The sequence below is a fragment of the Mugil cephalus genome, chromosome 11, assembly GCF_022458985.1.
Source record: "Mugil cephalus isolate CIBA_MC_2020 chromosome 11, CIBA_Mcephalus_1.1, whole genome shotgun sequence".
NCBI classification, from domain to species: Eukaryota; Metazoa; Chordata; class Actinopteri; order Mugiliformes; family Mugilidae; genus Mugil; species Mugil cephalus.
This window is the reverse complement of record NC_061780.1, coordinates 8,918,577-8,942,704: the sequence shown is the minus strand read 5'-3', so window position 1 is coordinate 8,942,704 and position 24,128 is coordinate 8,918,577. Positions and strand designations below refer to the sequence as shown.

At 42.8% G+C, this 24,128-nt stretch overlaps 1 protein-coding gene and 1 long non-coding RNA gene across 2 annotated transcripts in view; one reads left to right on the top strand and one right to left on the bottom strand.

The window, feature by feature from the left end:
• Positions 1 to 1,487, bottom strand: LOC125016579. The gene is made up of 3 exons (XR_007113706.1): positions 1,384 to 1,487; positions 1,198 to 1,255; positions 1 to 130 (listed from the first exon to the last, which is right to left on the bottom strand). It is a non-coding gene; the product is annotated as an uncharacterized LOC125016579 (long non-coding RNA).
• The window catches only part of kcnn3 (potassium intermediate/small conductance calcium-activated channel, subfamily N, member 3), a 47,078-nt gene continuing 24,257 nt past the window's right edge, over positions 1,308 to 24,128 (top strand). The window contains exons 1-3 of the mRNA XM_047599135.1: positions 1,308 to 1,804; positions 2,486 to 3,606; positions 14,069 to 14,164. Of these exons, the coding sequence (XP_047455091.1) occupies positions 2,512 to 3,606; positions 14,069 to 14,164 (1,191 nt within the window). The 5' untranslated portion in view covers positions 1,308 to 1,804; positions 2,486 to 2,511. The remainder of the gene's footprint in view (positions 1,805 to 2,485; positions 3,607 to 14,068; positions 14,165 to 24,128) is intronic.

The window sequence follows — 24,128 nt, the reverse complement described above, 5'->3', positions numbered from 1 at the left end:
TCCTGATATAAATATATAAATACATTAATTAACGTGGGGGGTGGAGTACATGCGTGACCTGTGACCTTTCCCTGGGCCTTCAGACTGGTTGAACCAGCCACTTTCCATCCCTGAGACATCATGAATCAGCCTGGGGATGGAAACAACACATTATGTTTATTCCAAGTTATGACAAAGGAGCCGATGAAATAATGTCCCGTCAAATGTATGCAGCCTCATGTGGCACATTGGGACAATGAGATTTGAAAGAGCAGAGATGAATGAGGTCACCGTTTATTCCACTTTCAATGGTGGAATAAACGGTGACCGTCGTCTGTTGGCTTTGGCGTGTGGCTGCGTGTTGTGTAAATACTTGAAACTCATCCTCCACATGACGTTATATTCCTCATTGATGTCTGTCAGGTTATATAACCGCGGGACAGTTTGACCTGTGATAAGGAAACGATCTAATCCGCTCACACACAATTCTCTGCTCTGAACCGATTAAAGGTGCAGAGCGTCATCATATTAAAGCGATTAGGTCAGGCAGAAGAGTCTAATTATGTGGGATTATGTCATATAGACACAGTTATAAATTAATCTATCTGTAGGGATGAAATAAGACACTCCCAATGAAAATAAAATGCGATATACGATAAATAATGTGTGTTTGTCACCGGCTTCAATAAGGACGAGAAGAAGCACCTCATCGTGCAGATCACATAGAGGGTATATTATATATATATGCATATATACACAGACACACAATATAGGAGAAGAAAGGGGAAACACTTCAGTGTAATATATTTACATATCTTATTCTCAAGGTTTTTTTTTTTCTGAATGAACACTTTTGATGAGGACACAGACAGAATCTGCGCCCCAATCCTCGGCATACACATTGGGTTTTTGGTTAGTTAGCCTATTTTGTTGTTGTTGGCATTTAAGGATTACGTTTTGCTTTCTATCTAATTTAGTTCTTCAGGTGTATTTTTTGATTTGGGAGTTGCCAGGTCCGGGTCCTCCTCCCTTTAGAAGGGGGATTTCAACAGGTGCCTTATAGAAGACCAAATGTTCAAAATAGGCTAGTAGTCATTGTTATTATAGAGGCGGCAGCCACGCGCGGATCATATGTATATTCCGAGGACACAGTAAAAAAGAATAATCCCGAAATAACCCGAGGAACAATAAATTAGACATTTTTACAAATCCTGCCACCTGTTTTCTCCGCTTGCTTCGCTTTGCTGATTCCGTCCAATGGGAATGAACGGCAGGTCTGGAGGCGGAGAAAAGAGGAAGAGAAGTTGGAGGAGAGAGTGAGAGACAGCTTGGGAGAGACGGTGAGCGGTAGATTGAGTGTGAGTCGCTGGAGTCGCATATTAAATCGCAGACTTTGCTGCTCACCAGAGGACCGCCGCTTGACGTCCAGCCCCCAGTTTCACGCCGGCGCACGTTTTTGACCTGCAGCCACAGGTTGACCGATTTAATCCAGTCAATGTGGATTATTCCTCATCATCTCCTGTCGATTGGCACTGACTGGAATCAGAATGGGCGACGTCGACACATCGCCGCTGATAGAGAAGGAAAGAAACTGACCGTATCAATTGAGCAGAGAGGGAGGCAACATCTGTGGGAAGCGACGCGCAGTTTCCAGAGACGGGCGAGGAGGACCTGTGGAGGACCTATATGAAGGGAGACGAAGCGAAAGGATGATGGGGTGGCGTGACAACATGAAAAAGAAAAAGTGCGGTGGTCTGTTTTCATCCAGCCAGTGATTCAACACAACTAACCTGGGGGACAGGGACTGAGAGAGAAGAGGTTGGAGGTAGGTAAAGAAACAGACGGGGAGGAAGGGGGCCATGAAGGTGTCTGGTTATATCATACTGAAAGTAGGTTATTGTTTTTGGATCAATCAAGGGCAGCCTTACGCAGGCAACTTATGGTTAACTGGAGCTTTCCCCATTGTCACACTTCTCCTGCGGTCAAAACTGACTGATGTGGAATTATTATTCTTTAGTCTCTGAGCCTGATCTCGTTTCCATGCTGTAAAGCCAGATGACTTGCACCCTCCTCATGGCTAACAACAGTGTAACACAGATGACATTTTATGAAATAGATTTGCTGGAAGCTTTGTGGGATGTGAGAGAACAAGAAGACACTGGGAAGCAGAGGGAGAGGACTCGCTGAGGGAGGCTGACTGGGTAGCTGAGTCAAATGTGACTCAAGGAATAACATATTCCCCAATTATGAGCACTTTTCTTCACTCTGCTGCCCCTCTTTGTCACACGTCCTCAGCTTTTGGAGTTCAATCTTTCCCCTAATTTGTTTTAGCCATTATCCATCACGGTTCACTCCTCCCTCCCTCCCTCCGTCCCCTTTTGCTGTGTTTGTTCTTCGTTACTCTCATGATGATAAATAGTTTGGGTTCTTTATCATTTTCTCTTGTGCCTCCCTTTACAGTTCATTCTTTTTTGTGTGTGTGTGTGTGTTTTGTGTTTGGATGTAGACAGGTGCGTGGCCAAAGCCGTGACCATGGAGCCTCCCCCTTCTCTGAGCCTGGCTCTGCTCGGAGGCAGCGAGGACGAGGACCAACGGTTTCTTCTTCCCCTGGGCAGTATGTCCCATCCTTCTACCGCTGGCACCCAGCCAGGATCAAACCACTCCAACCACATGGGAGGATCAAGTCTCGACCGTCTAAATGGCAGCACCCCATCCCCATCACCTGCCACGCCCAACTTGCCTCCGGCATCGCTCCCCAAGCTGCCCTTGTCCTCCGGAGCCCAGCCCCTGCCGCCACCCATCCCCAACGCCCTGCACCCTACCAGCACCCCACTCTCCTCCTGCCTTGGCTCACAGCACAGCCTGAGTGGAGACAACTCTCCGGTTTACAACGCCCTCTTTTACTCCTCCCACTCGCCCTCCATGGAGCGGGAGAGGGACAGGGACCGTGATAGGGACAGAGACAGAGAGAGGGGCTGCAAACACAGACAGGCGAGCCCCCTGGTCCACCGTAGGGACAGTAACCCCTTTACGGAGATCGCCATGAGCTCCTGTAAGTACACCGGCGGGGTCATGAAGCCCCTGAGCCGCCTCAGCGCCTCCCGCAGAAACCTCATTGAATCGGACAGCAGCAGCGAAACCAAAGAGGGTGGCGTTTCGGCTGTTGCTGGGGCAACGGCTGCTGGGGGACACGACCGTCAGCGGGAAGCCCCTCCTACCTGCTCGGTGACCCAGTCCTCCACCCATCAACCCCCGCTCCAGAGTCCCCCAGAGATCGTGATTTCATCCAAAGAAGACTCGCCGTACCCCCGAGGGTATGACATCACTGACTCCACATCCAACCAGATGTCCATCTATCACCAGAACCACGCACTAGTGGAGAGCAGGCGGGCGCAGCCAGGCAGGGGCAGCAGGCAGGGAGGGGTTGGGGCGGTGGGCACCGGGGCCAGGGGCAGCACCTCCAAGGCTCACAAGCGAAAGAACCAAAACATTGGCTATAAACTGGGGCACCGCAGGGCACTGTTTGAGAAGAGGAAGAGGCTGAGTGACTATGCGCTCATCTTTGGAATGTTTGGCATCGTCGTCATGGTGATTGAGACGGAGCTGTCCTGGGGCGTGTACACCAAGGTGAGAGGATGGACCAGTGTCATTTCACACCAAAAAAGACCAGTGTACCAGTCGTGGCCAGCACTACTATAGTCATGTGTGTCAGCCAGGATTCACTCAGCTGAGTCTATACAAAATAACCCTGACGGAACAGTCCAAACCTGCTAGAAAGCAACACATTACAAACAATCAAAGTCATTGTAAAAAAACAAGAACTAATGAAAAACACTATCAAGATGCATTGTGGGAAGTTTAGTTGCCAATGTTGCAGGAGTTTGACTTTTTATTCAAAGCTTACACATCTTTAACTTTCACTGTTCATTTTCAAATCAGTTTCTTGCACCTACAACCTTTTGGAAGTTTTTAAATGTAGTTAAATTACATGTAATGGACGATTTACGTTTCTGACTCAGTTTGACGCTGTAGCTATGCACCTCACTAGAAATGTAGCTACACGTCACGGTGATACAGACGACAAAAGCCGCTTGGTAGCGGCATGTTTCTGCCTTAATATTTCTTTCTGCTTCTCCATCTCTGCAATTTACGAATTGGTGATTTTGGATCAATTAAAATGGAATACGTGAAGGAGGAGGGGGTTCGAAGTTACAAGCATTTCGAAAAAATTTGACCAACGTATCTATGGAGGCATAAATCGCACTTAACTTAAGTCAGACCAGTAACATTTGTCAGTTGCGCTCTGAAAACTTTTGTTCCATGATAACTTTGTCATTTCGTTCGTCTTGTCAGTGAACAGTAAAGAGTGACCGAGAACCAAGTGGAATGGAGAAGTAAAATCACATGACCTGTAGCAAAGGTCACCAGCCAGATATGCACCAGGAATGTTAAGTTGCACCACTGTTGACCTCCCCAGGTCACGGGAGCACCCCCTTTTGGCAGATTTTCAGCATGTCAGTGGGCAGATTCACCAATTAGTCACTGCATTCCTCTTAGCAACACCCCACTCAGTTTGACCAGCACGATGCCTGGGGTGATGGGGTTGGGGCGGGCGGTTGTGTACTGTAATGACCAAGCTTGACAGTTGCTGCTTCTGGGTGATGTAATGCAACAATGCAGAGGACATTGGGGGGGTGGGGGGGTGGGTGGCAGATTATCAGTGGGAGGCCAGGATCTCATTTGTCTGTGTAATGGGGAGTGTAATAAGCTGAATTGGCCCCTGGCTGCTTTGTCTATTTATTTTGGTAGCGTGTGTGTGCGTGCGTGCGCGTGTGTGTCAGCGACCCTCGGAGCATCTTAAGCTCACCTTGCTAATGCAAAGGTACTCCCATCCTCGTTCTATCCCTCTTTTCCGTCATAAAATATCCCAGAGAGTTGGGTTTCTGAAGCTAATGAGGTGGAAACGCTACTTCCACTTATGCAGCTTGTCATCATGGATCATTGATCGTGTGAGGGAGTGTGTTGGATCATGTGGGTGCACAGACCTACAGGTAGCCTATGAGGATAGGCCACCTGGGCGTGTCTCTCATCGCTCTCAGCCTCCTTCTCTGTTTCTGTTGGTTTACTAGTCTCTCGCTGTTATTGTCATCTCTGGGAGAATCTGCTCGTTCTGTTTTGCCAGCTGTGTCTTTCCTTCTGTTTCTCCGTGCCTCTTAGTCCCACTCATGAAACTCACCGTTTTAGAGGCAGTGTCTTTTTTATTAATGAAACTGCAAGCCCTGAATTTTCTCTGTTTCTCAGTCCCCGCTGGTCTCTCTTCTTCCATTCCGTCGGCCCATTTTCCTCCTTGAAGGAGATGACCGACACTTTTGTTCCCCCTCTCTCTGTCTGTCCCTCTTCTATTTCAACTCCACGCCCGTCTTTTTTGTCCTGCTTTCTTTATGCCTTCTATTCTTTCATCCCCCCACCACCACAACCACCACCCTCACTTTCGCTCTCCCTCCGCTCCTCTGCTCCTCCAGTGGGCGTCAAACTGGGGGAGTGCGATCGGAAGAGAGAAGCGGCTGGGCGAGAATGAAAGTCTGTGGAGAAAGAGAAAAAAGGGAAGGCGATAATGAAAAGCCTGATTTAGGTTCTTGAGTTGCTATCAATGCAGTCCTCATCGGAGGCTGCCGGGATTGTCCATCAGTTCCTACTGATGGACAATGATGGACAACCTATGTAATTGAGCGGTGAGATGACTGCGTTTACCACTGCTGTCGCTACATTGATTAATACATGATCATTAAACGGTCTTGTCAAGAACAGTAAGTCAGAGTTCAGGTGGAATAATGTGTGAAAGATGTCAGAACCTCGTTTTTAAGGAGAGAATCCAGAGTCAAGGATGCTTCAGATTTCATTTTAAATGCAGTCTGTAATAAAAAAATAAAAAAATAAATATGACTGTAGATTTGATTTGACTCCAACAGACACAGGAGTCCCCTCAGACACATCAAACCCTCACTTATTGAGAAGCCTGCTGGTTGTTGTGAAAAATGAACAGAGATCATGAGGATGGAGGTGAGGTCTGACAGGGAGATGAATGGGAGGAAGGCATGCAGGAAGGCGGAGAGGGCTATGTGCATTGCTTTAAACCAATCTTGAAGGGAAACATTTTTTTTTTTGACATTGATTATTGATAATCACTCACCTACATATGCACTGTCCACCCCCAGCGTACACATTCGGTACGCACGCACACACTGGGGATTCATGCTGACGTTCAGGGGGGCTTCATCTTGTGTTGTGTATTAACGGGCGTTCTTCAGAGGTGCCTTAATCGGTAAAGATCATTTTTCATTGTTGAAAATGCATTAAAGTATGTATATATAAACTCTTAACAGCTCCATAAGGCTTCCTTTTCTTGGACATTTGCTGTAAACTAAATGTCACTGTATACTGCCCATGTGTCCATCTACCGCAGCTCCTACACTTTTTTCAGGGGGTCCAGCTGTTCTATCCTGCTCCCCAAAATAGACGCGAGGAATAATGCGACTGGAACTTGTTCGGGGTGGGTTCGACTGTGTTGTGTGGAGGCGCATGTGATTCCGTGTGCGTTAGGAAGGATAAAGGGGGAGAGGGGTTAAGAGAAGAGGACATTGTGTCCGTGGCTGTGGGTATAGTGAGTAAGCATATGTTACATATTCATGTTCGAAAACAGATTTCAAAGCTTGTCAGCGCATATTGTCGCCACAGCTGAGATCTTCCGGGTGTGGACTTTTCCCGCCATCAGCCTGTCCGCTTGCATGAAGTCTGCGATGAAGGCCACATCTGAGATCTGTATGAGAACTTGAAGTGAAAGCTCGATGAAAACGTCTCTCATATGCATTATTTAATACTCAGAGCAGTGCCGGTAAATTCATGTACTGTAAATAGTCACAGCCACAGTGGTTCAGGCCATATGGATTATGCATAGAGAATATTGGACGATGAAATAATTCATGACTGTGAAATAGTTTAACTTACTTACAGGATAAATGGCGACTTCCACACAAGACGCTCAAGACTTTGTCTAAAAGCAGAACTGAACCTATTTAAATTGCTACCATCTACTCTGCTCTACTGTACGGGGCCACAGTGTCAGGCACTGAGGTAACCTGTTCTGTGACCCCGCTTTATGATTAGTGTCTCCACTTCGCCGCCTCTGACCCAGGACCTTGACACTTCAAAATGTTAACAACGGCATGAGCTTAGTTACCTCTTAAAAAGCTTCTATTATTGATTTTATAAGGAACAGGGGGTCCCGGTCTGACATGTGTCTTTATCTGAGAATAACTTAAGCCCTTAGACACTTGGGACCTTAGCATGTGACCTGTCACTGCCAGATCAGTGGATCATTTCACAGGGGCCCACGTGACACTGCTCTCCACGTTTGAAGCCCGCGATGAAACACTGCTATTCTGAGGGTACGCACAGCTGTTGTCAACTTCACCTGTCACACTGTCAATGCACACACTTGACGCCAGCGCTGGAGGAAGTACTCAGATGTTGTTGTTACATAAGTAAAAGTAACAATGGTAATAGTAAAGCAGCAGCGTGTGCAAAAGTATTTGCATCAAAATAAACTTAAAGTGCCAAAGGCAGAAAGCACTTATTTGGTGCTCATTCATCACGTATAGATTGCATTGATTTTCCTTCCTTCCTTCCGTCTTCTCTTTTTTTTTTTTTTTTTTTTTTGCTTTTTACTACTTACTTCACAATAATGGTCTTGGAAATGTAGTAGAAAGTTGCAGAAAACGGAAACACTCAAGTAAAACAGCCCTTAAGTATTTGTGTAAATGTACTTCGCAACACTAACTGCACGGGCAGACAGAGGGATGAGGTGTCTGAGTACGCACCAACTTACTGTCCATTTCTCTCCACTGTCTTAAGTATCAGTGATAATATTGACAGCTGTAATGCTCTCTCTCTCTCTCTCTCATTCTCCTTTGCTTTCTTCCCTCCTTCTCCTCACTTACGAGGAGTGTTTATATCGCTCCCTCTGTGAGTCTTAAATATGTCTCCATGTTCCCGAGGGGTCAGTGCCTTCTCAGCGGGCTTACAACATCTCCCTCACTCCCCGTGCGCTACTGCCGTCTCTACCTGCCTCTCGCCCTCGCTCCCCCGTCTATGACATTTCTAGAAGACATTTACTGGCGGACCTTTCTAGACCTTTCTCAGCTGGGCCACTTACAGTTGCCGTGTGCTGCCTTACAAACAGAGCATGAGGATGATTAGGGAATTAAACTCACCAACTCCCAACATTCTCTAAAGGGTCTATCAGCCATCTCGGCACTTCTATATGCTTCCTCCTCTTCCCTTTACTGTCACTCCACACTCCCTTCATTCTGTAAATCGCAGGCATCTGAGGGGCTACAGATCCCACAGGTCTAACAGGTACAAATATGCTCCCATTTATTTCGGTGTAACGAGGCTAAGCTGCCTCCATCTGTACGTGTGAGTGTGCTGGGACACATGGGTGCGCTCGGGGTTGCATCATCTGCCGGTAACATTCACGTCACAGTGTATACGTTGTCTCCTCTGTGTATACACACCTATGGACTGTGTATGTCTTCGCCTCCGTCATATTAGTTCCCATGGTTGCACCTGCTGATGTGTGTGTGCGTTCACATCTCCCTTTGTCTAGATTTAATTGAGTGTGCGCGGCCGTAATGGCGTGTGCCGGTCTGCAGCCGAGTGCATGTATGGGGTGTTTGTGTTTATCCTGGTAAGGTGACATCGCTCCTCCGACTACTGCCTGTTTCCCTGGAGACTGATTGCATGAAGGCATCACTCTGACAGGGAGAGACCCCCAAGGCTAAGCCATTACACACGCTCACTCATTCACGCACACGCGCACGTTCATGCTCATGCTCATTGAAATTCATTACGGACGCACGTCGTGAGCGACTTATCACTACTAGAGTAATGTGTTGGTAAGCGACGTGTATTTGCGCTCACATCTGTGTCAATAAGGGTGAGGCGGGGACAATTGAGGAAAACCCTCTGTCTGCCTGTCAGTGTGTTTCTGTATGTGCGTGTCTGTCTGTCAAATTACCTAAAGGAGCTCAAAAAGCTCATTATCTCCGCATGCTGTCCACCAAGCCAGTGATCAATACGCACTAATTGCACACTTTAACACAGCTGGGCAAAACAAAAGGGGAGAAGAAACACACATGCACAAGTGGAGATCCACATGCATGCAAACACGTGTAGTTAATGTCATATATAACATTGAGGTTGCTGGAAATATAACACATTTTAGCTTATTTTGAAGTTACAAATGCCTACCTCAAAATCATTATTTAAAGGTCCAGTTTATCAGGTTGTGGCAGTGGAAATTGCAACCAACCAACCACGTTTAAAACAACTTCTCCACAGGCAATGTTTGGTTAGTCCAATCTGAGCTACCAGAAAACACATGACTCAGTGGAAGACCACATGTACACATGGAGGGCTCAGTCTGAGCAAACTAAAACCCTTTTTTCTTTCAGTTGACAATACACAAAAAAAAAACACAATTAAGAAAATTATATATATATATATATATATATATATATATATATATATATATATACATACATATATATACATACATATATATATATATACATATATATATATACATACATATATATATATACATATAAATATATATATACACATATACATATACGCGCGCACACACACATATATATGTATATATTCTATGAAACAACGAACAGCATCTATTGCCAAGGGTTACTGAACCAATGACTCACTTGTGATTTCATATGGAAGACCTTGACAACACAATATATGGGATTTCACTTCCTCTTATAGCAGCTTATATGCCCGGGTCACTAGTGACTCCACAAATCGTTTGCATAGAAACATAACAAGAACTATTCTTTTAGTCATTTTTACGTTAGAGTGTTTTGAAAGAAAAACATAGTTTGAGCAATGCGATAAGGGTGAAAGCTTAATTGTGTGACACAACTTGATTAGACATTGTATAATATAATCCCACGATATGTATTGAAGGATTTGTAGTCAGAAGAAAGGAAATCATGGCAACTTGCCAAGAAAGCGTTCTGAACATAATCCACCCCTGAAACTTGTCATTAATTAGTTAGTTTGAGAGGTGCTGGTAGAGTTTTTTCCCCGCTGCTTACAGTCTTTAAGCTACGTTCTCTCTGCAAGATAGTAAATAATAATATCAAAACTGTAGAACAGGTTGCATAAACTCCACAGTTTCAAAGCTTGGCCCAGCCCAAGCCCCTGCAACTGAAATTTAAAATGAATTAGTAGTGAACGCACACACGCAGCACCGGTCAACATCTGTATGTTCTGACCTTGGACTGTTTTAGAATCTGATGTTTGCGCATTTATTTAGAACAAACACTTGAGTCCGAAGTGTCCTGTACTTCATACTAATGGACAACTGTCAGGCGATTAGAACAGAGATGCTACATTCCTAAAATGAACAGAAGTCAGACATTTAATTACGTATTGTATATCTCCCTCTCAGTTGAGTTATTCAGCGCACAGGTGGAATAAGTGAGATGGAATCAGGCTGCATCAAAATGCTTTTAACAGAGTAATGGGCAGAATAGTAAAAAAAAAATGAAAAAACCTGAACACACGGCTGCAGAGGGAAAGAAGAGTGAGACAGTACAAAGAGACGGGACGCAAGCTCAAAGCGAGTCACATTTCAGCTCACCAGTGTGACTGTGTTTAAACAGATTCACCGCTAAAAGTCGAAGCTGAACCCGGCATTTTTCTCATTAGCACACAACAGCGTAGGCTTCCTTTGCAACTGGCTCGCTTCAGTGAGTACAAATGAGATGTAAGCAGAGGAGAGAGACACAGAAAGGACAAGCACATAAACACCAGAAGACAGCTCGAGCTCTGGGCAAACTGATGTGAAGAAATCAGCGTGGGCTAAAGCTAGATGGTGTTTTCCCAGTGTTGTGCAGTGGCCCATAACCACGGTGATATGAGCAACAAATGTGTGTTTGCATGTGTTTGTGCATGTTTGTGTGTTATATAAATGGAGGTAAGGGTCTTGTACTCCGTCTTCTCGGATTTTCATAATTATTTGGAAAAGAGGTACTCACCAGAGGAAGATGTCTGCGCGGATTAACAAACTAGACTCAGTGTGTGTATTTCGGAGTGTTGTTTGATGTTGAATTAATACCATTAAGGCTATGAAGCATGTAGAGAGACCCTAAATAAACACAATAACAAACTAACACACTCTATTTTCCAGGAGGCTGACTTGCAATATATATTCATGAACCTAAAATGCAATGTGGGTTCTGCTTAATAACGTCATGGAGGAGAGGCTGAGTAATATGTGCCTAAACTCTGAGTGCGTACTCAGACTGAGAGATGTTTGGTGATGAATGCTTAATAGCAACCTACTGAACTGCTGACATATCTGATCTGAAACGCGGCAGTCTTTAAGGTGGACCCGCTCGCTGTTGCTGCTGCTCTTAATGTGGCCTCGCTGATCCCAAAGATGGATGTTCGATGGTGGGTTCTGGGGGCATCATATTTTGCAATTCAAAACATGGTCCTTGAGCTGATGTGGACGATCGGATCAGTTTAGTGAATGTGGCTTTTAGGCAGACAAACACTGAACGCAGCCGGCTTCACTTCTAAGACTTTTAAAACCGGTGAAACTAAGTGATTTGTTTCAGAATACGAACACTTCGCTCGTGTGTGCAGAATCCGTTTTGGCCGATGTTGGACAGGTTGGAAAAGCTTTTCAAGAACGACTGGCATTGAATTATAAGTTAATGAATCACACTAAAAAGCTGGTAAACCATTCTCCCCCAATTCAGCTTCTGAAAAGGGTCAGCAAGCCAATATCGCAGTCATTCATGTCTCATTCATAGATAGAAAACACATGGCAGATCATGAGAAAGCAGTCTGTCTGAAGCTTGTTTGGCGTGTATTGGCTTTATAGCACGTCAGTTTATTCCTTACTGTTAATAAATCCATTAAAAGCAACTATGAATTAATCCTACTAACAAATGTTGCCTGTGTCACTAAAACCTCGGAACCATCCTGCAGTAGATACATTCCAGAGCACCAAATACATATTAACTTGCAGCCGAAAATCATGCCCGAGGAATAATGGACCCTTTTTAAATCATTTTACCTCCTCTGTAGGAATGTGGCACCAGAGCCAAGGGCCCAGGCGTACAATGGAACTAGAAAGCAGTAAATTATTAGCAATGCTGACGTTAGCATTTTCTAATGGTTCTTAATTGATTAAGTCCACTTTGGTCAAAAGGCATAGTTACATTCATGTAATTGAACTGATACAGAAACTACAGAAAATGAGAATAAGGAGAAGGAGAAGTCAAAAAGTCCCTGAAGAGCCTTGATTTAAATGCATGCCTTAATCCATTCGAAGAGGAAAACAGACAAGAAAGATAAGATTGCACATAATAGCAGACACTCCTACGTACAAGTACACAAAACAATTAAAGGAAATTATAGTGATTATTATTAGTGGACAGCTGACAGAGATAAGCCCTAAGGATAACACGGGACTAAAGCCTCATTCAGAAAGGATTACAAGTGGAGGTGCGGTCCCTGATAATTTAACTCGTCCTTCTTAACATGAAAAACTGAGTGAAATTACACAGTGTGATCAGTGATAGATACGTACAGTATTTTTGCCACGTGTTTACATTTTTCCTTGAGATTAGCTAAAGGATTATTAGCTTCCTCCATTTTCACACAAAAGTTGAATTGCACAGGTTATGTTATTAATAGTGAATGGGTTAAAAGATACGTTCATATTAAAATCTCTGAATTTAATATCTAATTTATGCTAAGCCAAGTTAACTTATAGGAAAGAATGAAACTGAAATCGTAGCCGGTAACGAAACACTTCTACTAAGCCCTTTTCAATTCAGTTTAAGTGTGAGGGGGAGAATTTGGGGCTCACCAACATTTGTTGGCCCAAGACGAAAAGTAGAATTAATCAGTTTTTCACCATGTATAAAATATCGTGGTAATCGATCCAATATTCCAAGTTTTCCTTCTGGACAGACTGATTGACAGACAGGCCAACATTGCCTCGACTGTGCCATTACTCTGGGGGATGGCGGTGCCACAAGCACGGCTCTAAATTTCCTGATGCATGACAAAAATAAATGAGGTGAGAAAAGAGTAACAGAAGCTGAATTGGAGTGACATGTCCTCAACTGAATCCTTTTTTGTTGGTGGTGAGGGTGGTATACCGGACGCTTCAGAGGACAAGAATCAAAATAAACCGCTGTGATTATTCGCAGTTTAATGTCCTATCCTATCCTATGCATACCAGTGGTGTTGAACGGACATCTGTCAGCCAATCAAAAATAAACATATCCCTTGGTTATGGTTTAGATTCAGTGCACATACTCTACATGGTAGGTCATTTCTAAATTTAAAATGTGCTACCCAGGCGCTCTATCCTTTCTGGTGTTATGGTGACACCTGGAACCGTACTTTCATTCATGTTTCGCTACCACAAGCAGATACCAGTGCATTCTGAAATTAACACGTTTACCAGAGCACAGCCAACAAATCAGTCCAAAACACTTTTTGTGAACAGCAAATGAGATAATATACGAAAGCGTATGAGTGCACGCATGCGTGTGGTAACTCCAGTTAAGTGTGGCTGTGCTCTGAGTGTTTGAGGTGAGAGGGTTAAAGAAGCCACTGAAGTGCTATGAGTTGTATTGATCGGAAGTTCCCCCAGTGTATTGATTATAAGCCCTACGAAACCAGACAAGCAGAGGCCTTAGAGCTCGGCTGCAGAGTGATATTGACAGGTTGAATACTAGCATTCGACTTCTGTTCAGCCTCTGTTTTGGAAATGTTACTTAGTTTTATCTATTCTGAGGGTGTACTGTGGTTCACATGCTGCTTAGCAGATGATTTGGTGAGTGGGACATCCGGGAAGTTCAGACTTTGAAGTTTGTATTGCCCATCATTACACCTTGAATATTAAACCAACCATTGAGACAAGTCAGTCTGAACTGTGTATTACACTGTCCCTCATGACAAATGTTGCTTTTTCTCTTTGCAGAGCTCCATGTATTCTCTGGCACTGAAGTGTCTGATCAGCCTGTCCACTGTCATCCTGCTGGGGCTCATCATAGCCTACCATGCTCGGGAAGTTCAGGTAAACCACATATCAATGCTCACTGACATATACGATTACCGTACAGTTGACATATACCATTGTGCCGCACCAGATGTGCATCGGTGTGATGTCATTTTATAATCTGCCCAGGTCCATGAGAGTTTTGTGTGCGTCGATTTATTTTTTCCTGAGGCCATCTGAGGAGATTTTTTCGTTGTCCACACCTTTAGAATTCATCATTGAAAGACTACAAGAGCACACAGATGGTGTCCTGGCAGAAATAAATAAATAAATAAATAAAAAACGTTTCAAATTCTCCAAAACAGCCTGTGCTGTGTCTGCCCACTGTGCTTGGAGTTGGGAAGGCAACAAACCGCGACTGCAGGCTATTTCATAGCGTTGGCACGTCTCGGGAACAGTCATTTACATGGTGTTACAGCCCAATCTGCAACTGAATCCTAAGTATTTCTGTGAAGATCTAAAAAGAGCTACGTCATAGCCAGCCACTCTGAACCATCCACAGTGGCCCTGGGGGGGTTTTCTGAGTTCGGTGTAAGGCACAATGAACGTCTTTAGCTGACCAACTCATTGCATGGGTTACAGAATTAATGGAGCCAAGTGCCCAATGAATGGGCCATTAGATGTTGGTATGTGGACTTTGTTCCCTTAAGAGACAGTCTGGCGAGCTGTTGTGTCCCATTGTATCTAGTCTTTATGCTGAGCTGAGCTAATTGAATGCTGGATGCAGTGGTTTGGCATTTAGAAGGGGACTCATCGTGCAAACCTTGGCAAGGGATTTTCCAAACGTCTCCTATTTCTGTTCATCTTTCTGTTGCGCTTCTTCAAATGCATGCAGAGGCCCATCTGTGCTCTGTCCATATTGTTCACATTAGGTCGTTGTCCCTCAGGCTCCTGAGATAGACCAGGGGACCCAGGTGTGTGTCGACTCCAGCCAATTAATGACATTAATGAGAGTCTTGGTGGGATCGACCGAAATGTCTGCAAGACTTTCTATCAAGTAGATACACACTGAATGTTTAATACTTATTCAGCCGATAACAATTCTGTCATTCGAGAGATGCATGGAGGACACAAACATGCAGGCTCGAGCGCTCACACCAGCCACACAAACACACCCAGCTTGAAACTCTTGTAAGGCTGAAACAATCAATCAGAAATGCTTTCATGCTTCACGATATCTAGTTTTCTGTTTGTCATTTCACTAATACAATGGTACCATGGTCATTTAGCCGGTTTTCATCTGAAGCCATTCGCAATCGATACGCATTGACTATTTATGGGAGCCTTGCGGGAATTAGACCCAATGAGTGCCCCCACACCAGCTATTACTTCCACCACCTAAACCACAGAGCCACACTCATCCATCTAACTACATATTAGTTTAATGCTGTGATATTTTTTTTCATTACATCACAGCTTGGATGTTGTTAGAAATGTCCATTAAAGTTCCAGCGGGTCTGTGATGGGGATTCTGATGCATTCTGCTCTGAGGTTCAGGCTCTTTGTCTGTCAGATCAATAACTAGATGGTGGTTGCTTATTCACTGTCATACACAGGGACTGATAGACTGGTAATCAGCCTGTAAGAGGCAGCCTCTGTGTATTAAGATTCATGATGAGAAGAAGTCGATTCAGTGTGCACATGTGGTACGCCTGTATTTAAGTGTGTTTGCATTTAGGGTTAAGAGCTCATTGATAAAAGTGCCCTGCGTTTCTGATCACGCACAAGTTTGATGTCACATCCACATACGGAGTCAGTCATCCACCCACACACACTGTGGCTGCCGCACGTGACAAGCACGCTAATACCGTCAGGAGACGACGAGATTGAGAGTAGCTACTGTACAGACAACAGAGAGAAAAAGAGACAGAGAGAGAGATAAAACGATCCCCCTTTAATCTACTCGAGGAATAATTCCTTTTGATTAAATGAAGATAGGAGTTTGGGGAGGGTACTGTAAAGGTATGGGTGGCAATCACAGCAGGACGAGGGAGATGAGGTTGGGATTAAACCCAAAAACAATTTTGGTAATAACTTCATTGGGGACAGTGATCATTTATTATAGAAGTATTTTGTACTCGACAGCAGCTGACAGCTTAAAGGCTAATTCTGGTTTACGTGGGCGTCGATATGATAAAAATGTCATCAAAATAAAATAGCCGACATGTAGGAACACAGTGATATTGAGGTCATACAGTACAAAAACAGTTCAGCCAGATTATCACCATCACTTTGTAAGGAGCAAAAACCAAAGGTGAGCACACCTTACACATTGGTAGTGATTCGTCATTGCACAGGAAAATTATGTAAACCTGCAACTAAAGGTTGATCAAAGTTAAAATAAGAAGTTGGCTGTTTTGTCTCCATATCTTTTCCAAACAATTTTGGTTGACTGGGCTGCTTTTAGAAATGTTCTAGCATTCGTAGTTTCATCTTTGTGGGAATTGTAGGAATGACAGCAAAAGTAAACAGTGTAGTGTATAAAGGGGCAGCAGAAACTGTGTAATATTGACTCTTTTTAAGGTAATATTGGATGAACAAACATCAAACCTGTGAACATTAGCATTCATTTGGTGTGGTGTTGACCTCAGTCTGTTAGCCTCATAAAAAATCATGCTGATATCTATAAATACACACATAACTACAATGAAGCTCTGGATACACATAGATAAGGTTTTGTGCAATTAGTCTAATATATTGGTGATATGTCATCAGCTTGTGTTTACGACTTAAAACACTGCGTGCTCAACAGGGCTAGCAATTTAGCGAGCTAACATGGGAAGAGTTTTCTCACACGTACCTTTAAAATATGAATAAACGTTCTTTACCATTAAATAACCAGGGAAACACTGTGGATACCTCAAGATGGTCAAGATATCTCATCAGTACTTTCAGTATCTACGCTGGACTCACCTTCTTATTCAATTTAATGAGAAAGTGTGTCCAAACGTTTGCCTGGCAGTGCGTATCCCTGGCACCAATGAACAAACACAGATTCTGATAAATTGAATGTTTCCTTCAAATGGGGAAAGAAAATTCCCTACGAATGGCCTCTTCTTGACCGAGCAAATGGAAATTTTCATCCAAGTGCATAAACTGTTGCTGTTCACAGAGGTGGATGGTAAGTTAAGTTACCCCATCATTAGCTTGCTAAGATATAAGCCTTGGTAGCTAAGAGCAGTGTGGGATTACAGCTGATGTTACCACTTTAATTCCAAAAATGTATTTACAGGACCTACAGTTAACGCTAACTAATTAACACAATGTACAGCACGTTGTTTCTCCAACTGTGTTATGTACAATAACTGAGGTACAGCTGAATGCATCATTGCTCTATACATACATGCCAAACGACCTTCATTCGGGAAACAACCTGAAACCAGACTCACTTCATGACATACAGTACATGCTAGTTATATCACCTGCCTGCTCGTGCCAAGCCTGTTTGCTTAATATGCACGAGCGGTATTTAATGCACCTATTTATCACACACACACACACAGACACACACACACACACACACACACACACACACACACACACACACACACACACACACACACTTATGAGAAGTAATGTAGTGCGAAATGAAAGGTATTGTCCAACAAAGATCTCATTCTCAGATTTTGACACACTCTGCTGCTGGAGCATGTTGCCCAGCTTGTAGCAGGATATTGCACATACAAAAAAAAATACACATAAACTCACATCCATGTACACTGTGCATACACTCTGGAGAGGATGAGTCGCTCGAGATCACAGCCGTGTTATATTGGGTTTAGCTGGTACTTAACCACTGCTCTCTCTCTCCCTTTCCCTCTCCCCTCTCAGGTCTTTTATCTCTCAGCACTTTTTGTTTACCGCCACGTGTACACTTCTCTTTGTCTATCCTTCCCCTGTCTTCCTCCTCCTCCTGCTTCTCCGTCATTATCAGATTAAGTCCATCTCCCCTCTCCTCCATTGAGCCTCAATTCAATTTTGTTGTTGAGTTTCCCATCCTGTCTTCTTGAGTCCTCTCCTCCCTTGTTAGACAGCATTCAACTTCTCACCTACTTGCCCTTTCCTGTTGTACTTCAACACTCGTCTGCATTTCTCTCCCTCTAAAAACCTTCACACTCTTTTTCTTTCAGCCCTTCACCGTGTCCTCTGTGTGTTTTCGGCTCTCGTCCCCTCTCATCTCTCTTCCTCTTTTGGAAGTTTCTCTCCTCTTCCTTCTCTCTCTCTCCAACTTCAGTGTCTTATTGAATCTGTCAGCGCAAACTAATTGTGCTCAGCAGGGAGCAAGGCAAAACAATCCATCTAGTCTACAGTGTAGTTCATTGGGAATCATTACAGATTACAAATATTTTCCTTATTCACTGCCACCATCTGAGCTCTTAGCTCCGGACAGTAATAATGTTGTTAGGGAAAAGCAATAATTAAACCAAATGGGACCTTAAACATGTGTCGAGGATGGATGAACAGCCGGACACAGCGGGTAATTGTACAGAGGCCCCCAAAGCCCCAAGTTTGCTCCACACATTGGAATCTACTTATTCTGAATAATGGCAAAGTTGTTATAAGTGTGCATTGCTTGTAATGCAGTAGCAGCCATGACAGGTATTACATCTTGTGGTCCATGCTTGCCTGGGTGAAAATGTAGTTTTAAGACTATAATTGTTTTAGGACATATTGCGATGTGATCATTTGTTTCTTTCTTTCCTTTTCTTCCTTTGTTACGGTGTAAAAAAAGAAAGAAAGAGAAAGTAAATATATATATATTTACTTTAACGGTAAACTTGTGGTTCTTGTTTGGCGTCTGTACGGTAATTAATTCACACACTGTAAAAAGGAGGTTATTTTTGCAAAAGCTTGAGTGCGCATTTTTTTTTAATCTAATGACTTCCCTATCAGTCATCTAATGGATTGGATCAATGGTCTCGATATCAGAGTGCTAGTTGGTTTTCAGGGTGCCTGGGGAAATAATGAAACTGTCATGTGGAGGTAAATATGTGCCCAAGATGAAAATTTTCCCCTTGGGCGCTCCTAGAAGGTAAATCCATCCATGGCATGGAGCAGAAGTATCTGTGTGTGTGTGTGTGTGTGTGTGTGTGTGTGTGTGTGTGTGTGTGTGTGTGTGTGTGTGTGTGTGTGTGTGTGTGTGTGTGTGTGTGATAAATAGGTGCATTAAATACCGCTCGTGCATATTAAGCAAACAGGCTTGGCACGAGCAGGCAGGTGATATAACTAGCATGTACTGTATGTCATGAAGTGAGTCTGGTTTCAGGTTGTTTCCCGAATGAAGGTCGTTTGGCATGTATGTATAGAGCAATGATGCATTCAGCTGTACCTCAGTTATTGTACATAACACAGTTGGAGAAACAACGTGCTGTACATTGTGTTAATTAGTTAGCGTTAACTGTAGGTCCTGTAAATACATTTTTGTGTGTGTGCTACAGAAGGTTTTGTCATTCTGGCACCGCAGTGAAAAGTGACGGGGCAAAGAGACAAGCAGCTGACATGAGAAATGTTTGATTCGAAGCAAGAACATTGCAGTTTTGTGCTCAGTCAGCTGAGCGTCACTGGCATGACGGCGGCTTCGCTTCTTCCATTTCTGATACAGAAAAACTGAAACGCTTAATGTTCTTTTCCTCGACTGTTCTTACGTACCTCATTGAGTAAATGAACTTCACGTGCCCCTCTTTAAACTTTCAACATGCGCATTATCCTGTAGTGCTGCTGAAAGTCAGTTTCTCCTTGCATGGTAAAGAAGTAACCCTCTTTTACCTCAGATATTTATAAAGTAAGGATTTTGGAATAATGAAAGGAAGGATGAAGCAAATTTGTGTGGTTAAACTTGCTTTCAGATAATATGTTGTTGGGAACATTTTTTAAAAATGCCCCGGGCTTAAAGGTACTCTCTGTAATTTGTTGCGAGTACTGGGGTAGTCTTTGCCTCCCTGGAGTTGTTTTGTACACTAGGTACACTAGTGGAAAATAGATGCACACTAAAACAGTCCTGCTCTAAATCCTACTATATCCTGTTATAATGTTCATGACTCCTACAATGTTCAGTTCATGTTGCAACAGACAACATGGTTCAGATGGTAATCCATGGTTTAGATTTAGTTTGGGGTGTTAAAATAGCGTTGTGTTATTTAGCCACTGACTGAAATAGGATCATCAGAATAAATGAAACATGTGTTGGCACAACTCAGCGCCAATCAATAGTACCACAAAGCACAGATTTAGAGCAGGACCTACTGTCTCTCGTCTTAAATATATCTTCTGTCTATTCATGCGTTTGACCTGTACGGCACCTGTCATTTATGCGAGATGTCCCTTGACAAATAACGTTAAATTGGCCTTTATTGACTGGAAAATCTGCACTTCTTCTGTGTGGCTAACGTTAATATCACATGGAGTCTTAACTCCCTGAAGTCTGCCAGCAGGAGTTAAGTGACATTATGCAAACACTACTGGCCCATTTTCGGGTGAGCTAATTATATCTTAGCTCATATTGAACTGAATACGAAAGGGTAGTCTTAGATGTCACTGTTCACAACACAGGGCGTTTATCCCTTGCTGGTCCGACCTCTATATAAATGACTAGGGGCCTAAATTAATAATATCCTTGCATTTTCAGGAACAGCTACCATTAACTGTGGTCACAACATATTAGTTTTACATGGGTTAACAGTTAGCCGGGACATAGCTTACATACAAGACTGTATAAAATGTCTATTAACAATTCATGATAGATGTCATCAAATGACAACTTCACATTATTAAAGGTGCCTGATGATAATGATGAGGACGTTATAATAAAACCTAAAAATTACTGAAATCCTGATAGTGGGAGAATTCTTAAAGTGGAGCGGTGATGAAAATCGGACACACCGTTCTCGCATTCATTCCAAAATAAGACTCCTCTGTGTCCTGCTAATGTCCTAGCAAAAGGTGTGCAGTTCTCTTGTGACTGCTCAGGTGGTTATTGGTGTCTCTTGTCTGGTATTTCCAGCTCTGCTCTCTGATTTGCATAAAAGCGCAAGATTGGACTGCGAGCAGCCATCAGACCCTGATGGCTCTGGCGTCATGAAAAAGTGGTGGCATTTTATGTGAAATCAGTCTGGAATAAATGAATTCAGATTTTAAAAGCACAGCTTGTTCTTACACATCTACAGATGTACTTCCAGTCCGTCCAGGCATCCACAGAGTAGGACTGCAAAAAGATATTTCGTGTTTTATTAGTTGTTTTAAGGTTCATTTAAAAAAAAATAAAAAATTTGCAGATTTAGCTGAACTCGTAGCTTTAATGTTTGTTTATGTTTGTAGCTCTAGATTAGAACTGCCTATGTGTGAAGAAAGTTAAAAGTATAAAGCTTCCAGAAGAAACCGCTTGAAGTTTGATAATTTACTTCAAGTAATGTAGTATAATGTAAAAGTAAAGATTAGATTGAAAGTGAAATTAAAAAGAAACTGGTGTTGATCCAAAGATGTGAGCTTTACCAAACTTCTGTAGCCTGATGATCATCTCTGTTTGTGGCTACAGTATGGACAATATTAGCTGCTGTTATAATGATAAACCGTGTTGTATTGTGGGGGTAATATGGGTAAAATCTCTTGTTGTGTTTCATCAATTTTTAATCCTTTTTTATTTAAACTCACCTCCAATCGTCCGTCAATGTTTTAAAGGTGTAATATTAAATCAGTGACATTTTCAAATATTCAACTTTCAAATGTGTCCAACAAGACAAACTCACAGTGTCCCCCAGTCCCACGTTTCTTCCCAGTTTCACAGTGAAAACTTGACACAAAACTAAGGATAAAATTAATGGATTTGGGAATTAACAAAAGTATTTTCAAGTACATTTCACAGCAACAAGGAACATTTAATTACACCCTGGGGACATGGAGTAAACGTTGTAACAGGAGGAACCCCCTTAAACAGATTCAGTGCATTATCACGTCTGTGATTTCATTCAGCGTTTTGCACCTGCAAGAACACAGCAGCACTGCAAGTGCAACATTTGCACTCCGTTGTTACTGTCACAATTGGATTAACTTGAGCGTGCTACCATGGCAACACCACCGCGTGTCAAATAATTCCTGCCTTAGGAATTAGTTTGAGAATTTCACAGTTTTAACACCATAAGTGAATTTTGGAGGGAGCTTATTGACACTTGCTCCTCCGTAGACTTGGTCAGTGAACTGAGCACTGAGTGACGGGGAAATACACTCACCTGCAATAACAGTGAGAACAAATGCATTCTAATGTAACAATCCCGCACCTTTAAAATCCACCTTCATGGAGGTTGTAATCCTCTCTTTATGTTGAAATAATGTGGTTATGTTTAAACAACCTTAATGAGGTGATTCAACTGGATGCTCATTTTGGAGCATGTAGCTTGTGGTGCTGTTAAACAGAACTGAATTAACCTCAAAAGTATTTTTTTTAGCCAAGCTCACTGACTAAAAAAGGGTACAGTACAACACGTTACAGTTTAATAGTACTACAAAGCAGAGCCCCCAAAATGAAAAGTTAAAAACATATCTCTCGGTTATTTTTTAAGCTTTAATGAAGGTTATGGTATAAGTATATTAGAATGCATTTATTGCTCACTGGTTTACCTAATGAAGTGGCCAGTGAGTATATATTAAAATGGCTTAAGTCTGCAACATCAAAATCAGTATTATCAGATTTTGTAATCAAGATTTTATCTCTGTCCTTGATGTGTTTCTATGGTGAATCACTTCTATCTTTGACCACGGTGCTTCTTTGTTCTCCTCCACATGCTTCGCAGCGACGTGTAGACGAATCCCAAACATGCACAGATGATCATTGCACTGATATCATGTTGTTTTTAGCGGCGACTGTTATCACGGAGACATTTTGAAAGTGGTGTGATTGACGGTCCAATCTCTGCAAATGCACACCATTAGTCTGAGTTAACAGTGAGTCCAATAGACTGAGATTGGTCAGAAATAATGGAGACTGGTGTCTGATATATCAGCAGTTTAGCCAGTGATGGATCAAAAAACAAAAATCCATATAATTTAGGCTGTTATTATGAATCACGACTCCAAAATGGCCCTTTGGGTGATCTGAAAGATGATTCAAACAACCAAAATCAGACTAAGCCAGAATGATTGTTAAGAAAAGTACTAACAAGTGATATTTCGGAAGCTTGTCCCATCTCCCATGTGTTTCATGTAGTCTCCGGGGACGTCCATGCGTGTTCATGTATTTGAAGTTCTGGTCTGTTGCATGACTCACTAATATATGCCAGCTCACCAGTGGCCTTCCTTTCTTTGTACACACACACACACACACACACACAAAAAAAAACTTTTACATGCCCAGCAACAAGAAACAAAAACACACTATTCCAAATCAAACGCAGTCATTTTAGCTCATAACCTGGAAAAGAAATCTAGACTTGAAAGGCAAAAAATTGAATTGTTGTTGAAGTTAATCAAATAGAAAATCTAAGAGTGTGTGTGTGTGAGAAAGGGATGTTTCTCTGGTCCATTAGTGCACTTTAAGCATTATAGAACTGTGTTATTCAGTTACTTTTGGAGAATTTTAGCAGCAATCCATTGATCACGAAGACACAAGCTTGGCACTCACAGCCTCTCAAAGGCAGGAAAGACGGCATTGGGATAATAGAGTGAGCGGTAACCTTCCAAAAGGGTTCTCTCATCTGATTTAAACTGCAATCCCAAGATATCTAATACTCGGGCGGTCATTTCATGAATGTCATGTACTGCAGATTCTACCTAATGCACATCTGCACTGGGAACTGTAATAGAGGAGAAAATAAGAGTGAGGTAAACCATGGCGTCTGGAGTATGAAAGAAACCCTCGCTTATTTCCAAGAAATTTTAATTTATCAGATGCTATTTGTGGCTCGCCAGCCTCCGGCCATTTTTAGTGAAGCCGTTTGTCTTTCATATTTGCACTAAATGAAGGAAATTCCTGGTCTCAAGACACCACTGGTGG